The sequence below is a fragment of the Scophthalmus maximus genome, chromosome 8 (genome assembly GCF_022379125.1).
Source record: "Scophthalmus maximus strain ysfricsl-2021 chromosome 8, ASM2237912v1, whole genome shotgun sequence".
Classification (NCBI taxonomy): Eukaryota; Metazoa; Chordata; class Actinopteri; order Pleuronectiformes; family Scophthalmidae; genus Scophthalmus; species Scophthalmus maximus.
The window spans coordinates 5961151-5980033 of NC_061522.1; the positions used below are offsets into that span (position 1 = coordinate 5961151).

Below are 18883 nucleotides of genomic sequence, written 5' to 3' on the forward strand. Positions count from 1 at the left end.
CAACAGCGATGTTAATTATTCACCATCTGATAGCTGACCATCCTTGCGCGACCTTTGCCCAACTTGTTCGCTCCTTGTTTGGTATTTTGTGCAAGTCAACAGCCATTCAGGTCCAACTTGATAAGTTAATGAATTGCAGCCTTAACTCCAGCACGAACTGCAGTTTATTCACTGTTCATCGGCTTGAGGTGCTTTTGAAATCACAATATTATGGGATAATTAGGTCATCGGGTTATTTCTAGTTCTGTTTTACAACTTATCTGTATATGCTCAGCTATTGAATAATTATTTAAAGTGCATATTTGCAATAGGTTGGTAGTTTTGAATAAAAACTACCAATAAATGCTTCATAATTAATCTCTGAAGATTCTGTTGCGCAAATTTTTTTTCCAGTTAATATTGTCATGAAAAGAAGTTAGTATTGAACATCAGTGAAAATGTATTGCAGGTTCCGGCCAGATGAGCCCAAACATCTGTTTTATCGTTGCAGCGAAACAGAGGTTTACAGTGTATTTCGCTTTTTCTTTTGCTATTTTTTCTAAAAGAACATCATATGTAACTTTATTGATTTAATTTTTGCAACCAAACTTATGCTCTTGACGATATAATTTTTTGAAATAAAAAATATACTGCAAAAGATTAATAACAATATTAAGTTCACAGCTATGTCTCAAATGCAGGGTAGAGTAGTGTGCATTAACGGTATTACACAATTACAACCAGTAAAGTTGGTGCTAGAGAAAACATATGGTCATTTCCAGAATTGAAATAAATTGAATGTGAGTATATAAGTGTAAAACAACAAAAAAGTAAATTTCCTTGTAATCTGTGACTTGATTTTTAAAACTGTTGGCCCGAGAGTAGGGAAAAGGTCAAGGAGTCACTACGACCAATCTTAGCTACGACCCAAGTGATTATTTAACATTAAACTTCACAAAGGCTCTATTGAAAACATGCAGCTGCTCTCATCCCGCTCCATCCTGCATCTTGCAGATTCAGTCAATGTGGAGTCTAGTTAAAGCAACAAAAAGGCACATATGCCTGAGTATCTCATTATCTTTTATACTATTAGTCTTATTTTACATTGGAAAAACATAGTAAATAGGGAGAGACTGCGGATTGCTGCTCCATCTCACCCTGTAGTTGCTCATGACTCCTTAAGACAACCGTGGCCAGATGAAATGGTGACAACGTACTTCTTTATAATGTGCATATGGTCACGTCACTTACAGTATTTGAGTTGTGTGGTGCTGTAGATTCTCACTACAACCACTAGATGTCAGAATGACACAATAGTGAATATGACTGCAGTAGAAGACACCCCTCAGTCAATAACTACTCAAATAATTTTATTCTCTTTTCACTGTCAACAAAACAACAATTGACCGACTTCTGTTGATTTGTCATTTCATACTTTACATCACATTTTGTAAACAATACTGGAAAACTGGAGATATTTTTTTTGAACAAGCAAATATGAAGAAAAAAAAAGACACCAAAAAAACAAAATATAGTATATATACAGACTTCCATCCACCATTGATGGAACCGGAATTCGAACCCAGAACTATCTTACTGTGAGACGACAGCACTACACCATCGTGGAGCCTATATACAGACTTGAACATTCTACATCATGTATGATGTTTCTGAGTGGTGTGTAACCAATCCAACTACTCCCCACGTAGAAACTCACAGAGGGAAAAATAATCAGCAACTTGTAGCAATTAATATTGGACAAACTTTTCTTATTATTACAAAGACTGGAATTCTTCTTTATCATTAATGAAAAACAGTCACTCCATCAATCGATTGGTCATGCCGAGTGCTATGAGGAGCTTCTGGTGGAAGGCCGCCACCCTCTCCTTATGGCCGCCGTGCCATTCCACGATGCAACAGCGGCGCAACATGCCCCTGCGGAGGTAGAGTGAGCGAGATAACTTGTAGTCATGCACGTCCTGCAGGAAGACCAGAACCACAGAGTCCCTGCTGGCCTCGATGACCTGGTGAAGTGCCTGATGGGCTTTGAATCTGGATGAGGGAAAAAGGGGTGTGCAGGGGGTAAATGTACAGCACGAATACAGTAGCCCGTATGAAATGTATTAATAATGCGACGTATGTTTGATTTACCGACGACACCAGGGATCCTTAAGGAGACGTTCGGTGACCACAAACAAGATCTTCCTGGACCTTCTCATATTATCGATGATAGATTCGAGCAGCGCCACCCCAGGGACAGCGTCTCGATCCTCCAGGTAAAACCTGCAGTTCTCGTTTTCCAAGGGGACCATCATCCTCTCCACCCATCTGCTGTCTTCCTCAGCATGTATGATGTAAGCGTCGTACTCAAAGTGCCTGCCCTCGTCAATATTGGCATCGCTAAATCCTAGCGTCCGACTGATCAGTATGTTCCAATAAAACTGAATCCTCCAGCCTTGGAACCGCACCAAAAGTGCCGTTACAATCACCGCCATGACCGTTGTGCTGGTCAGTATGTAAAGAGCCTGAAATGGGGTCATGTCTTTGCAAGAGAGGGTTTCAAAATCCATGATTGAGTGGTTATAGTAAGCCAGTGGCGTGTTGCAAATATACTGGTCCCCAAGATCTGGCACAAAGGTGGTGTTTGTGTTATTCAACCACGTCACAAACCACAGGATGCTCTCACATGTGCAGTCAAAAGGATTTTTGTCCATGACAAGTAGACTGAGGTTGCTCATGGGAGTTTTGAACACTTCGGGGTTGACGGATGTGATCAGGTTCTTCTGTAAACGTAGAACCCGCAATGATTTCAGATCGTCAAAAACCGAGTACCTAAGATTGTTCAGGAGATTGGTCGCGAGGCTTAGCTCCCAGAGGCTACTCAGACCTCTCAAAGCACCCTCCGGGATCTCATCCAGCCCGTTACTGTCCATCTGTAAGGTCACCAGGTTCGGTGCCCCTTTGAGAAACAGCACCGGCCCACCTGGGTTGGCACTCTTCCACAGCCGGGCTAAGTTATTGTGTTGGAGCTTCAGTACCTTCAGGTTCACAAGGCCCTCCAAAACACTCCCTCTGATGTTCGCTATGTTGTTATTGCTGAGATCCAAGAAGGTGAGGTTGCACAGGGGCTTGAATGGCGAGGGATCCACATCCACGTTCAAAGCTGTGTTGTTGAGACTTTTGCCCAAAGTCAGGACCCTAAGATTGGGCACATTGACGAACGAAGTGGAGCTTAGTCTGACTTTCCAGTGGTTATTGGTCATGTGCAGCTCCTGAACCTCACCCAGGCCTTCGAACTCTTTGCCAGTGAGAGTCTGCTGTATGAAATTGAAATCTAGTAGAAGAGTGGTGAGGTTTCTCATGCACGCAAAGCTTCCAGGATTAATCTGTGTAATCGCTGTTCCTGTCAGATTTAGCTTCACGAGAGGTGATCCTGCAAGTGAGACTAAGGTCTGTTTGGTGATGATTCTGAGCGACGTGTAGCTACTCCAGCTCATATCCAGTTCTTTGAGACTTGTCATGCCTGTAAATGTGTGCCCTGTGATTTCCCGAACAGAGGTTTGCCGTAACGATAAGCTCTCCAGTGCGCTCAATGGCTCGAAAGAGAAATCGTCGATTATCGGGGTGGAGGATGTATGACTTTTCACCAGGGCTTTTGTCAGTTGGAGTTCTTTCAAAGCCTTGAGCCCCTGAAATGTGCCCTTGGTCAGATGCTTGAGGTTGTTGTCGGCCAAAATCAGAGTCTGAAGTCTGGAGAGCCACTGGAATGACCCCTCTTCGATTTTACCCATGCCATTGTGGGACAGATCCAAAAAGGTTAGATTTGCTCTCTGCAGCCCGGTAAAGGTTGTGTTTGTGAGGGTGACTAGCTTCATCTTCCGGAGAGACAGGGCATCAATGGCTGTCCTCGACAGCTCTGTGCAGAGTTTGAAAAGAACCAGAATGCCCATATTACTTCCATCCATGATTAAAGTGCGTAGGCCGGAAATGGGCCGAAGGCAACCAGGCTCCAACTGCAACAAAACAAAACACAAAACTCTTGTGATGAGACGGAAAAAAAGGGAAACAAAACAGACAACTGAAACCAAGATACAACGACTATTTCCCGGTTTTAGTTTTGACGGCTCAATTTCATTTCCCATTTCCAGGCATGCTTCTTACTGTTTTCAGAGACACGGCCGAGAGATTGAGGAGTTGTAGGAAGGATGAGTTGTCGAGGAAAGAAAAGTCATCTTTCTTCAGAGCGGTGAAGTCATTGAATGCCAGATTGAGGTTCACCAGGCTGGGCAGCTGAGGCTGCGAGGAGAGCTGGGCCGAAGCCAGTTTGTTCATGGAGACGTCAAGGGATTTCAGATTCTGAAAGGTGAATACGAAGCGAACGGTAATTTAACGTCATGCATGGCAAACAACTGAATCATGAAGATGTGGGACACCTGTACCTTTAGGGCGGAGAAGGGCTCCCCTTGAAGCTTTAGCCTGTTACTAGCCATATTCAACAGTACCAGGCCATTGCAATGGCTCAGGTCCTCCCTCTTCAGCAAATGCACCTCGTTGTGTGCGACGCTCAGTGTCTGCAGCAAGGGCAGCGTCTGGCACAAATGCCCGTCCAGCTTGGTGACACTGTTGTAGCTGACGTCGAGGCGGAGGAGCCCCGGGTACAGGTTGAGCGGCGCAGGGGGAATCCCCACCAACCGGTTGTGAGACATGTCCAGGCTGGAGATGTTCCTGGGCAGGTTTGGAGGGATCGCTCTGAGGCTGAGGTGGCTGCAGTCCGCTCTGCCGTCTTGCACGCGGCAGGACGTCTTCTTCGGGGAGGCCACGGACTGCGGCGGTCCCGCCAAAACACAGCACGCGACGACGACGACCCATGTCAAGGGAGGGGAACGAGGGATGCGCATGGCTCCGAGACCCTGTACATGAGGAGAGACAGAATGAAATCTCTGTGAGCCTTTGGCACAGGGAACAACCGTGACATTTTATTATCTTATCATGTTGATATGGCAAACGTGTTATCAAAGTGACCTCATTAGACACTGCAGAGACGCAAAACATCATTGGAATACATGCTATAGTAATCCTGGCAACCAACCAACTCCACAGAAGAATATCTGGCTCCTTAGCAGCTGGAAGCTCCAGTCCGCTCCGTCTGCTGTTTATTGATCGAACGGCAATTCACAGTGAGCTAACCAGAGCTTCTTCTTCACTACAACAACTGCCTGCCACTGCTGGGCAGGGACATTGGTGAGAGTGAATCGCCACGTCCGTCACTTTACACAATCACATGTTTGTTATAATACAAAATATGAATTAGTGCAGCTTTAATATGCAGCATTGACCGGGTGTGGAAATAAATGTTCAGGAGAAGAATCGAGTTTAATGTCTGACAACAACAGACTTGATATATATTCTCTCACACTTGTCTACAGAAATATGACTTTCATTGCTCAATTATTATTATCACAGCATACTACATATGGTTATAGCACAAAGAGCCAATTTCGTATTTCACCCACTCTAGGACTGGCTAATATTTTGGAGATAACTCCTGGCGGATGCTTACCAAATGTGTCCAGAGCATATCATCTGTTGCATCAAGACTTCATAGACACATAAACAGAGATGGATGCATTTCCAGGCTGAGTCTCCGCGGGCTTCTGCAGCAAAAACACACAGCGCCAGGATAAAACAGTAATATAAGGAAATGGGGCGGTGACATATCTGGTTTCACTTCCTCGTCGGGGAGTGGATCTGGATCTGATACATTTTTTTTTTTTAACTGTTTCGTGCAAATTTCCGGCCGGAAACCCTGCGTGTGTGATTTTATCGAGGTTATTAAATAATTCCCCCAGTGTCTGCTCTAATGGCAGCAGTCGTGGACGACGATGTGGAACACGCGTGATGATAAACTGCTGGTGACTCGACGACACACTCCCGAGTTTGGCACAGACGCGCGCCAGACGGCGCAAACGCCGGGTTGCGCTGCGCCGTTACGCACGTCGCTTTTGGGGCCGGGTCGATCCAAACGCAATAGGCCGGGTGCATGTGAAGTATCGTTGAGTCTGCGTGAATAACTGTGACAAGATGACATTAGTCGATCGGTGCGTTCCACACGTACTGATACGAGCTCACAACGCGGTTTCTATTGAACAAACCCGCAGGACGGATGCGTGCGGGACCATTACCGTAATGGGACGAGTAGAGGAGCCGGACCCTTATTTTGGAATAAGAGCAAAAACGTAAGCTGCAATGACTTGCAGAACAAAGGCCCATATATAGAGCTGCAACAGTTAATCGATGAATCCATTAGTAATATATTAAGTGAATTAACAGCCAAATATTTTGATAATCCATTAATAAGTACTTTTTTTATGGAGAAATTATCTATCAATATTCTCTGACTTCTGCTTCTTATATGTGAAAATTTTCTGGTTTCTTTGTTCCTCCATGACAGTAAACTAAATATCTTCGGTGTGTGGCCAAAACAAAACATCACCTCGAGCTTTGGGGAAAACACGATTGGCATTTTTTTTACCATGTTTTGGCTGTAGTTGGCCAAATGTGTCCCGATCGTAAGCGATGTCAACAAAGTCTTGTCGATGCCAAACACGATCATGCTGGCGCCAATGTGTCCTTGCTGTGACCAGTATCTTGTTGAGGCCATCTAGTATGATGACGCAGATGTTTCCTTGTTGTGAACAATTGGACGAGGGACACCGCAGGCCTGTTTCGTAGGCGGTGGGTACAAAAGGAACGGTACGCCCGCATGCACTTTGGTTTCGTCTTTGGTTTTGTGCTGTGAACCACAATCTCGAAATAAACGCGTCCCGCTGAAACGGCTAATCGGCCGCTTCGACTCATCTTTCTGCAAACCTCAACAAACAACTAATCGAGAAAATAACCGAAAGATTAAATCGCTTATGAAAGTCATAGTAAGTTGCAGCCCTACCTTTAAACTTGATCTTTGTAATGCGTCCCTGTCAGTCTGTTCCGTCTCCGAGGCGTTGTGTTTGAGAAGATATTTGTCTGATTTCTCAGGCGGTAAATAGTCCGGAAACAGATGATGGTTGTACTTCTGCACGCGACCTCTTTGTCTTTTCTTCTTCTGCAGTTTACAAGTTTGAACTTTTCTTCGGGTTGGGAAGTGGCGCCCATTCTGCGAAAGAGTTGAGACGAGTACTTTTCAATGCGGGTGACGTATGGATCTGCGTCTGCAATGACACATATTTATACGACGGGCTGTCGTTGATTTCTAATCAACTGCATAGGACTCATGCCTTGACAAGGAACTCAAACAGGATCTGAAACCAGCATGTGTGTGTATGGTATCACATTTTTTGTGGAATCCAATATGCAAATACCACAGGGCCAGTACAATGAAGACAGTCACATTAGGTAGCTGAGTGCCACTAACAGTTTTCTGCTGCACGAGCTGCAGCAGCGGCCTCCAACCTCGTGGTTCAGGGTTGGTTTTCTAGCGGACGGATGTGAGTGATGCCCTCACCTGTGGGGTTCGGTTCCCTAAAACAGAATACCCGAAAAAGGTGCAAGGCAAGTTTATTTGTATAGCACATTTCACATAAGGCAATTCAAAGTGCTTAAAAGATTAAAAGGATTAAGGATTGGGAAGAAACACATACAATCAAATTAAAATACAATAATCAAAAAGAGAAAATATAAACATGTTAAGGTGGAACAAGACAGGGATTAAAAGTCGCAGTGCAGTACAAGCAATGCATAGATAGTTTATTTACTGAGAGGCAGTGACAAACAGAAAAGCCTTCACTCTTGATTTAAAAGAACTGAGAGTGTCCGTGTTCAGATCAAGAGAATCCACGCAGAGATACAGTAAAGACAAAGTTTACTACTACACTGAATTTCCAAGATCAGTTTACTGTAGCACATAGCGAAATAATATAACACAGGAGCATAAACGTTAATACAAACACAGAGCCGGTATTGTTTTACACCTTGTAAGTCTGTGCGTGTTTATTATCGGCCATATTTGGAGAGAAAAAAATTCAGATTAAAGACCAGTTATTGGGGACCTACTGTTTTTTTGTTAAGGTTAGGTCAAAGTAAGTAGGGTAAGTCTCCAGCAAATAAATGCAACTCTGTTATCTTCATAAATAGTGACCTACAATAATGTGTGTGTGTGTGTGTGTGTGTGTGCGTGCCACCATGCCAAGTTATGGAGCTTGTGCAACTGAAATCAAAGTGAAGGCCGAGTTCAGAGATAGCCTCGGTCTGACCCATGAGCAAGTCAGTACTCATATAATTTTACAATCTCAGATGCATTGTTTTCAACAATTGTGTACAGACAACACCACATGTACAAAACCTATGGCATACGAGAATCAATATACACTATGGGCTGCCTTGACTGCATTTAATAAAAGCATGTGTAACCCTTATACACACAGGAGTGTTGTCCATCCATTTACTCTTTAAAATCAACTTAGATTTCCTTGATAATGTTTTTTTTTTCAACATTGACTGTACATAAAAACTTGTCATGTCTCCATTCACAGTGCCAGATAAATTAAACCTAAGTGAAAATCTATATTTATATCTAGTTTAGTTGGAAATAAACACTAGAGGGCAGTAGATTCCTGTTGCTGAGTCACTCTGCATCCTTCTCCATAGACCTACATGTTGTCTTTATAGGTACAGTATGATTCATATATAACAAAGAAGATGCAACATTAGTGACATGATCCATATGCAACACAACAGATAGTATTCCTTTCATACTGCAAACATTACTGTATAATAGATACCTGCAACAAGTTTCTCTGCCTTTGTTGTTCTGTTGCGGCACGACCAATGTATTTTTTTGATTGAGCAAACAATGGGACAGAGCACCAGCCCCGTCATGCCCAACTATGCCATTTATCTAAACCAGCACTGGCACGGTTCAAAGCTGCACTGTGTCGGGGTGTCACTTGAATTTTCCAAAATTCGAAATCAATTTCAAATTTACTGTTTAGGCTGCATCATATACTGTACACAGGATGGCCCTACCAGTGCATTTGTTTTTAGCCATGCTACTGGCATAGGAATAAATACATATTTACAGACTTTCATGGTCTCCAGAGGATAGATAGATGATGACTCCTGCGATCCCCCGACCTGCTGGTGACTCTAGAATAAGTTTTCACTTGAAACATCTCAAAATCTTCTTGATGGGTTGATGTAATTCTTATAAATATATTCATGCTCCCCAGGGGATGAATTCCAAAGACTTTGGAGAGCCCTGGGTCTTCCCTCTTATGACACCACAATGCCACATCTCAGCAACTATAATTCTTAGCATCCCAAGGATGAATTGTAATCACTTTAAGCTTCTGACCATCACCAGGTCCAAGTTTCTATTTGTTCAATATTTTAGTTTTTGACCACATGCCAGATGACGTTCCCAGCATCCTTCACTGCACTTTGTGATTAGTGCTTATTAACAAATGTTAACTTGCTTACACTGTTTTCCAGCTCCCTTCCAGCACACTCTCTTTGCACACTTATTTGATTATGTGGAGATTTATGGACAGGAGGACACTCGCCCCAACGTGACCTTCAATCACATAATATTGTCCCTGTCTGGATTTATACAGTGGCCGAGGACAATTGCGCTGCGTCTGTGTCCATGACGTGCAGAAAGCAGAAAATGCTAAACAGTTGTGAGAAAATGAAAAAAAAATAAACACCTTCCCCATTTTCCATAAACATGGAGACATACATGAAGCCTACTCATCCACCTTTCCGTCCCTTGTGTTTCCCTCCTTCATCCCTCCCGCAGATTAATGAAACAGGTCCTTCCTGGGATCGACCTCAGGCCACCTGATTGGTTTAGTCCAGCGCTGAGCCGAGGCAGCTTACAGGGCTTTGTGCCAACGACTGGACTGCTGAAGACCTGTGGAAAAAAGTGGAAAGAGCTATGCTCAGCACTGTGGTGGTGGTGGTCAAGTTATTAATATGACGAAACAAAGGAACAGTTAACACTCAGGGGGGAAACACTGTGGTCAAATAAACAAGGAGTACAAAGGATGTGGAGCAGAAAGGGCCGTAATGAGAACCCAAGCTAATGATGCAGCGGGGAATTGTTGCAGCTCTGCTCGGCTGCGTGACACTGACTGAACCATGAGCTCGGGAGCGGGGAGGGGGCAAACAGAGACGTGAAAGCTGACAGGAATCAGGAGACGATCAGACACAACGTGGAACTGGAGCGAAGGATTACTGTAAGAAGGTGAAACACTTGCAGCTGAGCAGAGGGACATGGTACATGTTTCACTCACTGTGGCCTGAGACTGGCTGCTGCATGTCGTACGTGTGATTGAATGCACTCATGCAAAAGGAATAACTGGGCGGGGGGGGCAGCAGGGATTGTGTGTGTGTGTGTGTGTGTGTGTGTGTGTGTGTGTGTGTGTGCCACATTCTTCATGTTACCGGCTCGGGCAAATCTCCTCTCCCTCACCTGCAAATCGCCGGAGTGTTGGAATGCCCCCCAATAAACAAAAAAGGTGAGTTTGCCCCCATGTCTCTCCTCACTGCTCGACACGCCCGCTGTCGACCTATGTTACGCAATGAAGCGCGTTAACTCGCGCTGTAAATTCAATATTGTCGATACGTATTGCAATTTTCCCCTACGCAGCCGGAGGCCGTGGCACCTTGCCCTTTAAAGATTATGAAGTGTGGCGGAGGGGAGTGCAGTCACTGTCTGATGTAATAGTCATCTCATTGTGTAGTCTTTGTCAACTTGACTCCGCTCTGATATTTTTAAGAGGGGGGGGTGGATAAATCCTCTTTCATTTTCACACGAGGCTGAGCAGGAAAAAATAGGATAGGCTGTGAGAGGGAGAGATTTTAGATAAAGGGCAAGAGGAAGAGAGGAAAGGATAATGTACATACAAGGAGAGGTGCAGGCAGCAGCAGAAATGATGTAGCATGTTCTCTCTGCCCTCTGCAGAAAAAAAAAAAAAGGAAAAAGACACTGCAGCATATCTCCCCCTCCCCAGTTTGCTGACCAATGATGTTTGGAGGTCAGACTCGCAGCTCCGCTACTGGTGTCAGCGCCACTGACACATTTTTGATCTCAATCGCCCGCGGGAGAGCATACAGAGCAGAACATACTGTAACGCGGTGTGCATGAATTAGGATAAACACTCAGCGGTCCTCATCGGAGTTTGTCCTTCAGTAATGAATTGAACACACTCCACTACGTGGACGACTCCAACGTGTGTGTCTCACGCGGCACGGAAGACGGCACTGGATGCAGAAGGACGAGCGTCAGATGGCAGAGATGTAGCATCCGCGGGAATTCATCTTTGCACCCACGTGGAAGCTTTACTCCCCTAGTGTGATTACTCGAACCCACGTGGCAGAAAAACAACAGACTTGCCACCGTGTCATTCTGAAAGTGATACTGTGGATGGAAAAACTGCAACCGCTGTGCAATTATCAACACATTCTCATATGTATACATATTAGAAGTGTTGTTTTTTTTATTTTATTGAGCGTTAGCTGATGGCATGTGCTTCTCATCACAGGCTAGTGCTCGCCGAGTGCTGACTCAGCTCTCTTCTCGCTATAAGTGATCCCCCCGGGGGCAGACAGGACGTCAATACTGAACTGGAATCAGCAGCATGGATCTACTACCGTGCTGTTAACTCTCTGCAGTGCAGCTCACCGCGATGCAACGCGAGACAATCCAGTGTGTCGGGGAACTGAGTCTGCAACAGCGCCTCTATTCTCATCATTAGTTATGATGAGAGTCCCAAAGAGAGGCTTTAAAAATGGCCTTTTTCTTTCTGATTAGGCGAATAAGTTTAGCTCTGTTTTTGGCACCGTCACCTCCAGAGAACAATGTCTGCCTCTACTACAGCGCATCTACCACTGTGTCAGTAGCTGGTGGCCATATTTGCTATGCAGTGAGTTTTTAGAACTTTGTCTCCCCTCTAAATTGGAAATAGATGAAAATGACACTTTTGGGAGCAATAACAATGTAAAGCCAGAGCAAATGGCAAACTGCATTCAAATTATAATCCTCTGTGGGTTCATCACCATTTCCTGTTTCACATTACACACAGTTCATTGTCAACATAAAAAAACATGGATTAGAGCTTGGAGGGATTCATTAACCATAGCTGTAATGATAATTTGCATACGATTTGCTTTTTGTGTTTGTATCTTTTATTTCCATTCTGAAATCATCACAAATAACTCGCCGCAAGTCGTTCTATAATTGTCTAGATCCTATTTAAAACAAGGAGATCGAGCGTGATTAGTGCTCGTTGCGTCGTACAGACAGTGGCCTGAGCTGAGACCACTGGGATTTGACCATGTGCTGTGAAAAGGCGGTGAGACAAGTTGGCCTTGTCGGGGGGCAGCTTGCACCTTCCTAACAGCAGACAGTGCGGTTGGAAGGCCGGCAGAACTGCCGGAAAAGGATTTAGCAGATTTTCAATGTCAAGCTGTCTGTGGTCATCCTCCTCCTTCAGGAGCATCGGTAATGTCTGGGGAAGGTCAGGCATGTTATTTCATGTCCAGTGGATGTGTCAAAGGCAGAAATGTCCACCTCAAACATCCACTACTTTGATAGAATTCATTTAATTGTAGAGAATGAGTCGGTTTCAGCTGATAAACAAATAAATTAACAGCCATGGCATTTCCCCTTTTGTTCACTCCTCGGTAATAAGTTCATCCACTTTGGCTAAACACACAAATATTTGTCCGGGTCATGTGGCTCGAAACTGATTTAGCGATTTAGGTCTCTTTTGATGGTGCGGCGCTGTTACCAAAGAAGGAAGAGGGAGATGCAAGGGGTCACATTCCTGCTCCGGAAAAAAACTCTGACTGAGCCTGAACAGATTGCTTTGGGCCCAAAGAGAGCAGAGCAGTTTTCTGCTGTCCATTACCATTATTCCAATTTCCCTTTTTGTGCCAAGTGTTTGTGCTAACAATGTACTTACTTGACAGGATCCCGAAGGCTAAAAGAAGTATTTTGATAGCTTGATGACTGTGACAGCCACAATGTGTAATCATTCATTTTGCTGTCCTGTGCGTCATATTTAGAGTTAACACAAATAAAACAGTACAGAGGATATTGTTTGTTTTTTCTATTCTATTTTTTTTTCTATGTCCAATTTTCCTCTCTGGACACAACCCCCCCCCCCACAAATATAGGAATTGTGCACCGGTAAGGCAAAAGTCCTGTACCAGTACTGTTGTATGATTTGTCTGCAATAATCTCCTCCTGTTGGCTTCTAATGCGTGAACCCATGCTCTCCCCTCTGCAAATGCAGATTTGTTAGGATTAATTGAGCCATTACTTAATTAAGGGCCCAAGAAGAAATTTGCAGAGGATTTACGGCATTGCCAATAAACCGTGGACAGAAAGCTGAGGCAGATATCTTTTTTCATAAATGCCTTCCACTAACAGGCTCGTTAGCAAGCAGTTGAAGGAAAGCGCTGGTGCCAATGCTGTTGATTCTGTCAACTCTGTACGAGCGGCCCCAGCTGGTTTCTCCACTGCTGACATGGAACATCTTGATAGTGTCTGTGTTAGTTTTTAGCTGTGTTTGCATGTTCCAATCCCAGAACCTTGGATGAAATCTAAACACGGCACTAAAGCTTAAACTGTATAAAGTTCAAGTGTAAATCATGTATTTTTTTTAGACCATTGGATCGCTTATTTACATTTAATTCACAGCTCGTGCTTCATGAGGCTTTACAACACTGGTCGTGCGGCCCCATAAATTCAGGTGCCAGGTGGAACAATTGTTATTGCTGGAATGTCTGGCAGACATCGCATTGGCATCCAGCGCATGCAACGTTTCATCAGGCCACAACAGCACTTATCAGCTCACTTAGCTTCCACGCAGGAGAGGCCCTGCGTATAGCCACAGTGAAGGCTACTGAGGTGGATGAGGTGCAGAGTAATATTAGGGAATGTGTTCCAGAGAGACTGCCTATCAGCAATTGCGTTTGAAAGGCACACATGGGACACATGAAGAGGTATGTTGCATAGCGGTCGTGAAATAATCCTCCCCTTCATGGCCCGATAAGGACAAGGAGAACGGTGGATGAGATTGTGATTGGGTGGTCCAATATCATGCTGGGGGAATATGTATCACAATTACAGTACTGAAATGATTATCAATGCAATGTCTGTCTAGATATTTTACACAAGAGCTCAGGTCAGGGCATCACCAAACTCATTTTTGCTTTTATTCTCTTTTTTCTCTTCTGTTGATGTTGGGATATTTTACTGAATAATCCAAACACTTGATCTGTTGATTAGTCAGTCAGCCATTGAAAGGAAGTTCACAATTTATTTCATTAAATGCATGGGTTGTCATTCGTTACTGAGAATGTCCAGTCTTGGCCAATGCAAAATTAGAATTTAAATTGCTTCAAATGGAAAGAATGTAGAAATAACCGCATCTACAGGTCCAGCATTTTATCATGTTTTATTGGAATTTCCTTTCTGTGTGGAGAAGCTACGGCTCAAGTATTTTTCTGTCAGTCATGATACAGTGCGCGCTGTCCTGATGTAAGCATGAGGCAACCGTGTCTAGACAGGCGGACAAATGATGATGTCAACTTGTACGAGGCAAATTTACAGCATCTGTCATAACACTGCGGCGCCAGCAGCGACACTGGCGTTTTCATTGGGAGATGTTCAGTGTTTTTGATTGATATAGTACAGTGGGTGGGCAGATGCTGGGATGTCATGTGATTTATATTTTTGTGGTTGAATGATGGTTGGTTGACAGAATTCAAGGATTCTTCTTCTTCACTCTCTAAGGGGCATGGTGGGCACCCACCATATTAAAATGGTGGCGGCCTATGGTTCTTAATTAAGATTGATGTCTCACCGACAGCAACTGAAGAGGTGAAAATTAGACTAATGAGGAAATTAAACAATACAATAAAAGCCTACAGCGATAAACAGAAGGTAGAAGGTACAGAGGGTAAAAGGTCGGCATGCAACTCCCTTCAGTGATACTGCTAAACAGAGCAATGTTGCAGGGCTCCACATCAGCAGCCTTGTTTCTCCCACGGATTGGCCCCGGCATTTCACCTGGTCAGCTCTTAGACATCAAAGCGAGTCGGGGGAATATAAGTAGCCGTGGCATGATGTCACTGCCGGACAATGTCCTCGTGCACTCGTATGCCGCGTCCTCTCGTTCAGCACCCGCCGCATTACTTTAACACTAGCCAGACGAGTGAACCTCGGTATCAGCCGTTCCAAATGTGGATCTCTCTCTCTCTCTTTGGAAAGCAACAGTGGAAAGATGTGAGACAGTGCCACTGCTCAGATAAACGAGTTATTTTCTCACGAGATCCATGTGCCAGCCTGCTCTCCTTTATTGTGCTCTATTCTTGGGCAGGCACTGAGGGTGTGCTAGTGGCATATGTCAGGGCTTGGACATTGGATAATTGCAGACTTGATGTGGATTAAGGATGGTGGTTGTCGCCATAAAAGAAGGATAGATGCCTGACGATTTCATGCACTCTAAGATGAGGATCATGTTGTCATCCCAAAAGGGAAATACTGTTATGCAAAGTATTTGCATTTGGATGAAGGTCTGGCACACACCCAGCGGATACTTGTGTGGATTTGCTTGATCACGGTCAGCCTCAGTATATCCTTTATCCGACGCCAACTTTTACATAGCTCTCGCGTCATCACTTGACTCCTAAATTCGTATTGCAGCGGCGGGCAACTCTACTACTGATGCTTAAAGCCATTCCTGGCTCTCAGGTAAAGATTCCCGTAAGTTCATACACAGTCCAGGAGACGCTGCTAGCCTTGCTGTTACATGCCAAGCTCCATCTTTACTATGTCTGGACCTGTACAGCCAGCGGGCCACCGCCACAACAGACATAACGTATTGTCATCCTCTTCCCCTTGCCCCGTCACGATGGATTGCTGAGAGCATGTCTGTGGATTGCATACCGGCTATAAAAAGGCACCCACTTGACAACAGTAAGATTCAGTAAGGGCTGCCTGAACTGCACACAAGAGGCAGTGATAAAAGACCAAACACATGCGCAAGTACACACTCGCAAAACCACGCACACATAAATAAGGTACACACTCACAGATGTAGTCGTGTTGACACCTCACAAAGGTCAGATATCAATAACGGTCTAAAAGTGTATCCCTTTAATGTTGACAGAAGAGAGGGTAGTTTTTTTTATGCATGTGTTAACAACAAAATCACCATGCAGCTTTAAAAACTGACCATTAGATATTTGGATTTAATGTAACGTAAGGTAATACTTACAGTATATCTAAGATGACGTTTTATAGTGAGAGTTTCCCTTATCTTGCCGCATTAAACAGTAAAACGTGATCAGTAATATGCACTTATACTAAATCAAGTGACAAGGAAATCTATTATAAATGTAAATGACTTTTATAAACCGTTAAACCAGGTAATCTACGTATTAAAAGCGATGCATTATTTCTTCTCCTTTTAATTTTAGCAAACAAGGTATTTTATAAAGTGCGAGCTGTTTCATTTTTTGAATGTACATAGAGCAAAACAGGCTATGTGGCTGTTTCTTTGATATTTCGTCATAAAAAAGCAATGAAGTCTATCATAGAGCAAAAAATATTGTATTTATCAGATATCAACATACAAACTGATGCACTCCTGTGGTGTAATTTCCATTCCATGCTAGTTTTTCTGTCTGTTTCCAGATTAAGTCACCAGACCGTCTCTAATAGACCTCTAAAGATTTTAAGAATTCATGAGAATAGCAAAACATTTGAAAGCATAGTTTTGCTTTCAAATGTTTTGCTCCAAGCTTGCAGATCTATGTTTCTGAGGCTGCACTGAGGATTAACATCTGTAATCAGATGAAAAAAAAGAGATGGATTTTGTTCTGAACCTGTTGGTTTATCTTCGAGACGAAACAACTCGTGCTATTTTGCTTTTGACAAAAGCAAAAACAATGTGCTAAATGCGCAAAGGCCATGTTTTTCTGACATGGCCACAAGATATCTAGCATTGAAGACCACCACCATCGAGTCTGTAAATAACTTAAAAGTGGGTGTGTGTGTGCATGTGTGACACAGAAGGGAAAAGACATTTTTGACGGCAAAATCAAGACACAGTTCATTTACTTTGCTTAATGAAGACGGACTTAAAACAAATACAGTTTTGTTTTAAGGCAACGCTTCAGTGTCTCAGCAAAGTAGACCAGCACGGCAAAAATGTCAGTGTTAATTTAAAATGTTGTGTGTTTAAATCAACACCCTGCCAGTGCCAATGTGAATCCACACCTATCATTACGGGGCTTTGCTGCTGGCACTTGCAGCGTTAACACGGAAACATTGCACCACAATGTAAAATAAAACATTAATCTAAATATTCAGCTAAAATCAATCACATCAATATATTCCAATCTCTTGTTTTGTCTGACAGTCAAACCCCAAAGATGTTCAGTTTACTGTTATAGACAACTAGTAGACTAGAAAATCTAAAAATTTGAGAAACTAAAATCATTTCAGCTCCAGAGTGCTGGTTGTTTTCTGGATTCCATAGGGGAAATATTGAAAGTGCAGTGTACAGTAGGGCTCTATGGGGGCTCAATAACATCTTTTTTTGGCCCTTGGGCCCCCTAGAAGGTTAATCCGGCCATGTGAGGAACCGCACATAGTTACAAAATTTAGCATAGCTCTATCTTATTTCTAGCATGGGCCTGTGAATCCCTTTGTAAAGTAAACAGATATAATGGATGACCGCAGCCCATCCAGGTAATTTTGCGTGTCCCCGCCCTTTTGGATGAAAACTTATGCTGCCTACCATGCTAGTCGGAAGATACTTATTCCCACTTGTGGAGTCGGAATTACGAGAATGTCATGTCGTCATGTATGCTATGTTGTCGGAACGAATTGAAAAAATGGCAAAAGTAATAACTTTGAACCGCGCTAGCAGACTATAGTCCATTTGATTTTCTTACGCGTTGCACTGTTAAAAATAAAGAATTACGTACTGGACCATCCAATACTTAATCTGTCCTCTTCTCCGCCATATTGAAAGATTCTGGTCACCCCAACTCGGGAACTCCATTATCAAAAGTATCTCAAGAGTTTCCCACTCGTAATTACGACACTTACTAATTGTTCATGTGCCGTTTCCAAGATGGTAACAAGTATTGACCATAAATCCGATACCACGTGAAGGCAGCGAATCCCACTGATTTGAGGAAACGAGGAAAAAAAAAATATCTATTGATATTGATTACGTGTCCATCGCGAGACGTATCGTTGTCGTTTTATAGCCTAGCCCCAGGTTGTTGTCAACTTTCTCTGTGTGTGTGTGTGTGTTTGTGTGTGTGGCACTTTCCCCTGACCCCAAATGACCTTTGTGTGTATAGAAACATCACCAGATTCATGTATTAACACTGAGCATGTAGCATGTAGCATGTAGCATGTAGCCCAGAGCTAAAGTCAGGCTTCGTGTGTGTGTGTGTGTGTGTGTGTGTGTGTGTGTGTGTTTTACCGTAGATAGAAACTTAAAGAGGCACTTTGCAGTGAGCTGGACACACTCACCGTGTCCTCCTCTCCGTGAGCGCCGATTGAACCGGGGGCGTCGCCATGGCGACACGAGCACCCAATGAGAAGCTCGCGGTGGACTGTTGCCGAATGAAAAAATAACAAGAGGCCATTTTGCGCTCGAGGCCACGGGCATCATTCAATAATAATAATAATAATAATAAAAATAAAAACGGAAACGGAAGGAGGGGGGGCAGGTTGGATTCAGGACCGGTTGGAAAGACGCCACTGCTTTTTTTTTTATAGCCGCGACGCCACTTCTTTCTTTTCCCAGAGGGAGGGGGGAGTCGGTGTCGAGAGGAGGAGGGGGGAGGGACAGGACGGCGTCACCGCATTGCT

General features: G+C 43.8%; 1 protein-coding gene across 3 annotated transcripts; it reads right to left on the reverse strand.

The window, feature by feature from the left end:
- Window positions 1-1336: 1336 nt before the first annotated feature.
- Window positions 1337-18791, reverse strand: tlr3 (toll-like receptor 3). 3 transcript variants are annotated; one of them, XM_035638033.2, is made up of 9 exons: window positions 18542-18791; window positions 9732-9886; window positions 7391-7497; window positions 6926-7132; window positions 5540-5633; window positions 4419-4889; window positions 4141-4335; window positions 2131-3992; window positions 1337-2031 (listed from the first exon to the last, which is right to left on the reverse strand). In XM_035638033.2, the coding sequence occupies exons 5-9, from the start codon at window positions 5555-5557 to the stop codon at window positions 1797-1799; spliced, it is 2781 nt and encodes a 926-aa protein (XP_035493926.2). In that variant the 5' UTR covers window positions 5558-5633; window positions 6926-7132; window positions 7391-7497; window positions 9732-9886; window positions 18542-18791; the 3' UTR covers window positions 1337-1796. The 3 variants fall into 3 exon arrangements, with proteins under 3 accessions (XP_035493926.2, XP_035493924.2, XP_047189787.1); XM_035638031.2 differs by lacking the exons at window positions 7391-7497; window positions 9732-9886; window positions 18542-18791 and having other exon boundaries at window positions 6926-7260; XM_047333831.1 differs by lacking the exons at window positions 5540-5633; window positions 7391-7497; window positions 9732-9886; window positions 18542-18791 and having other exon boundaries at window positions 6926-7260.
- Between the last annotated feature and the right edge of the window lie 92 nt (window positions 18792-18883).

What these genes read in the sequence shown, in the direction of transcription:
- tlr3 (XM_035638033.2), bottom strand. An exon ending in AGCCCTTCTCCGCCCTAAAG is followed by an intron (nt 4,336 to 4,418) that starts GTACAGGTGTCC and finishes TTCACCTTTCAG; the next exon opens with AATCTGAAATCCCTTGACGT. An exon ending in AAGGATCCCTGGTGTCGTCG is followed by an intron (nt 2,032 to 2,130) that starts GTAAATCAAACA and finishes TCCCTCATCCAG; the next exon opens with ATTCAAAGCCCATCAGGCAC.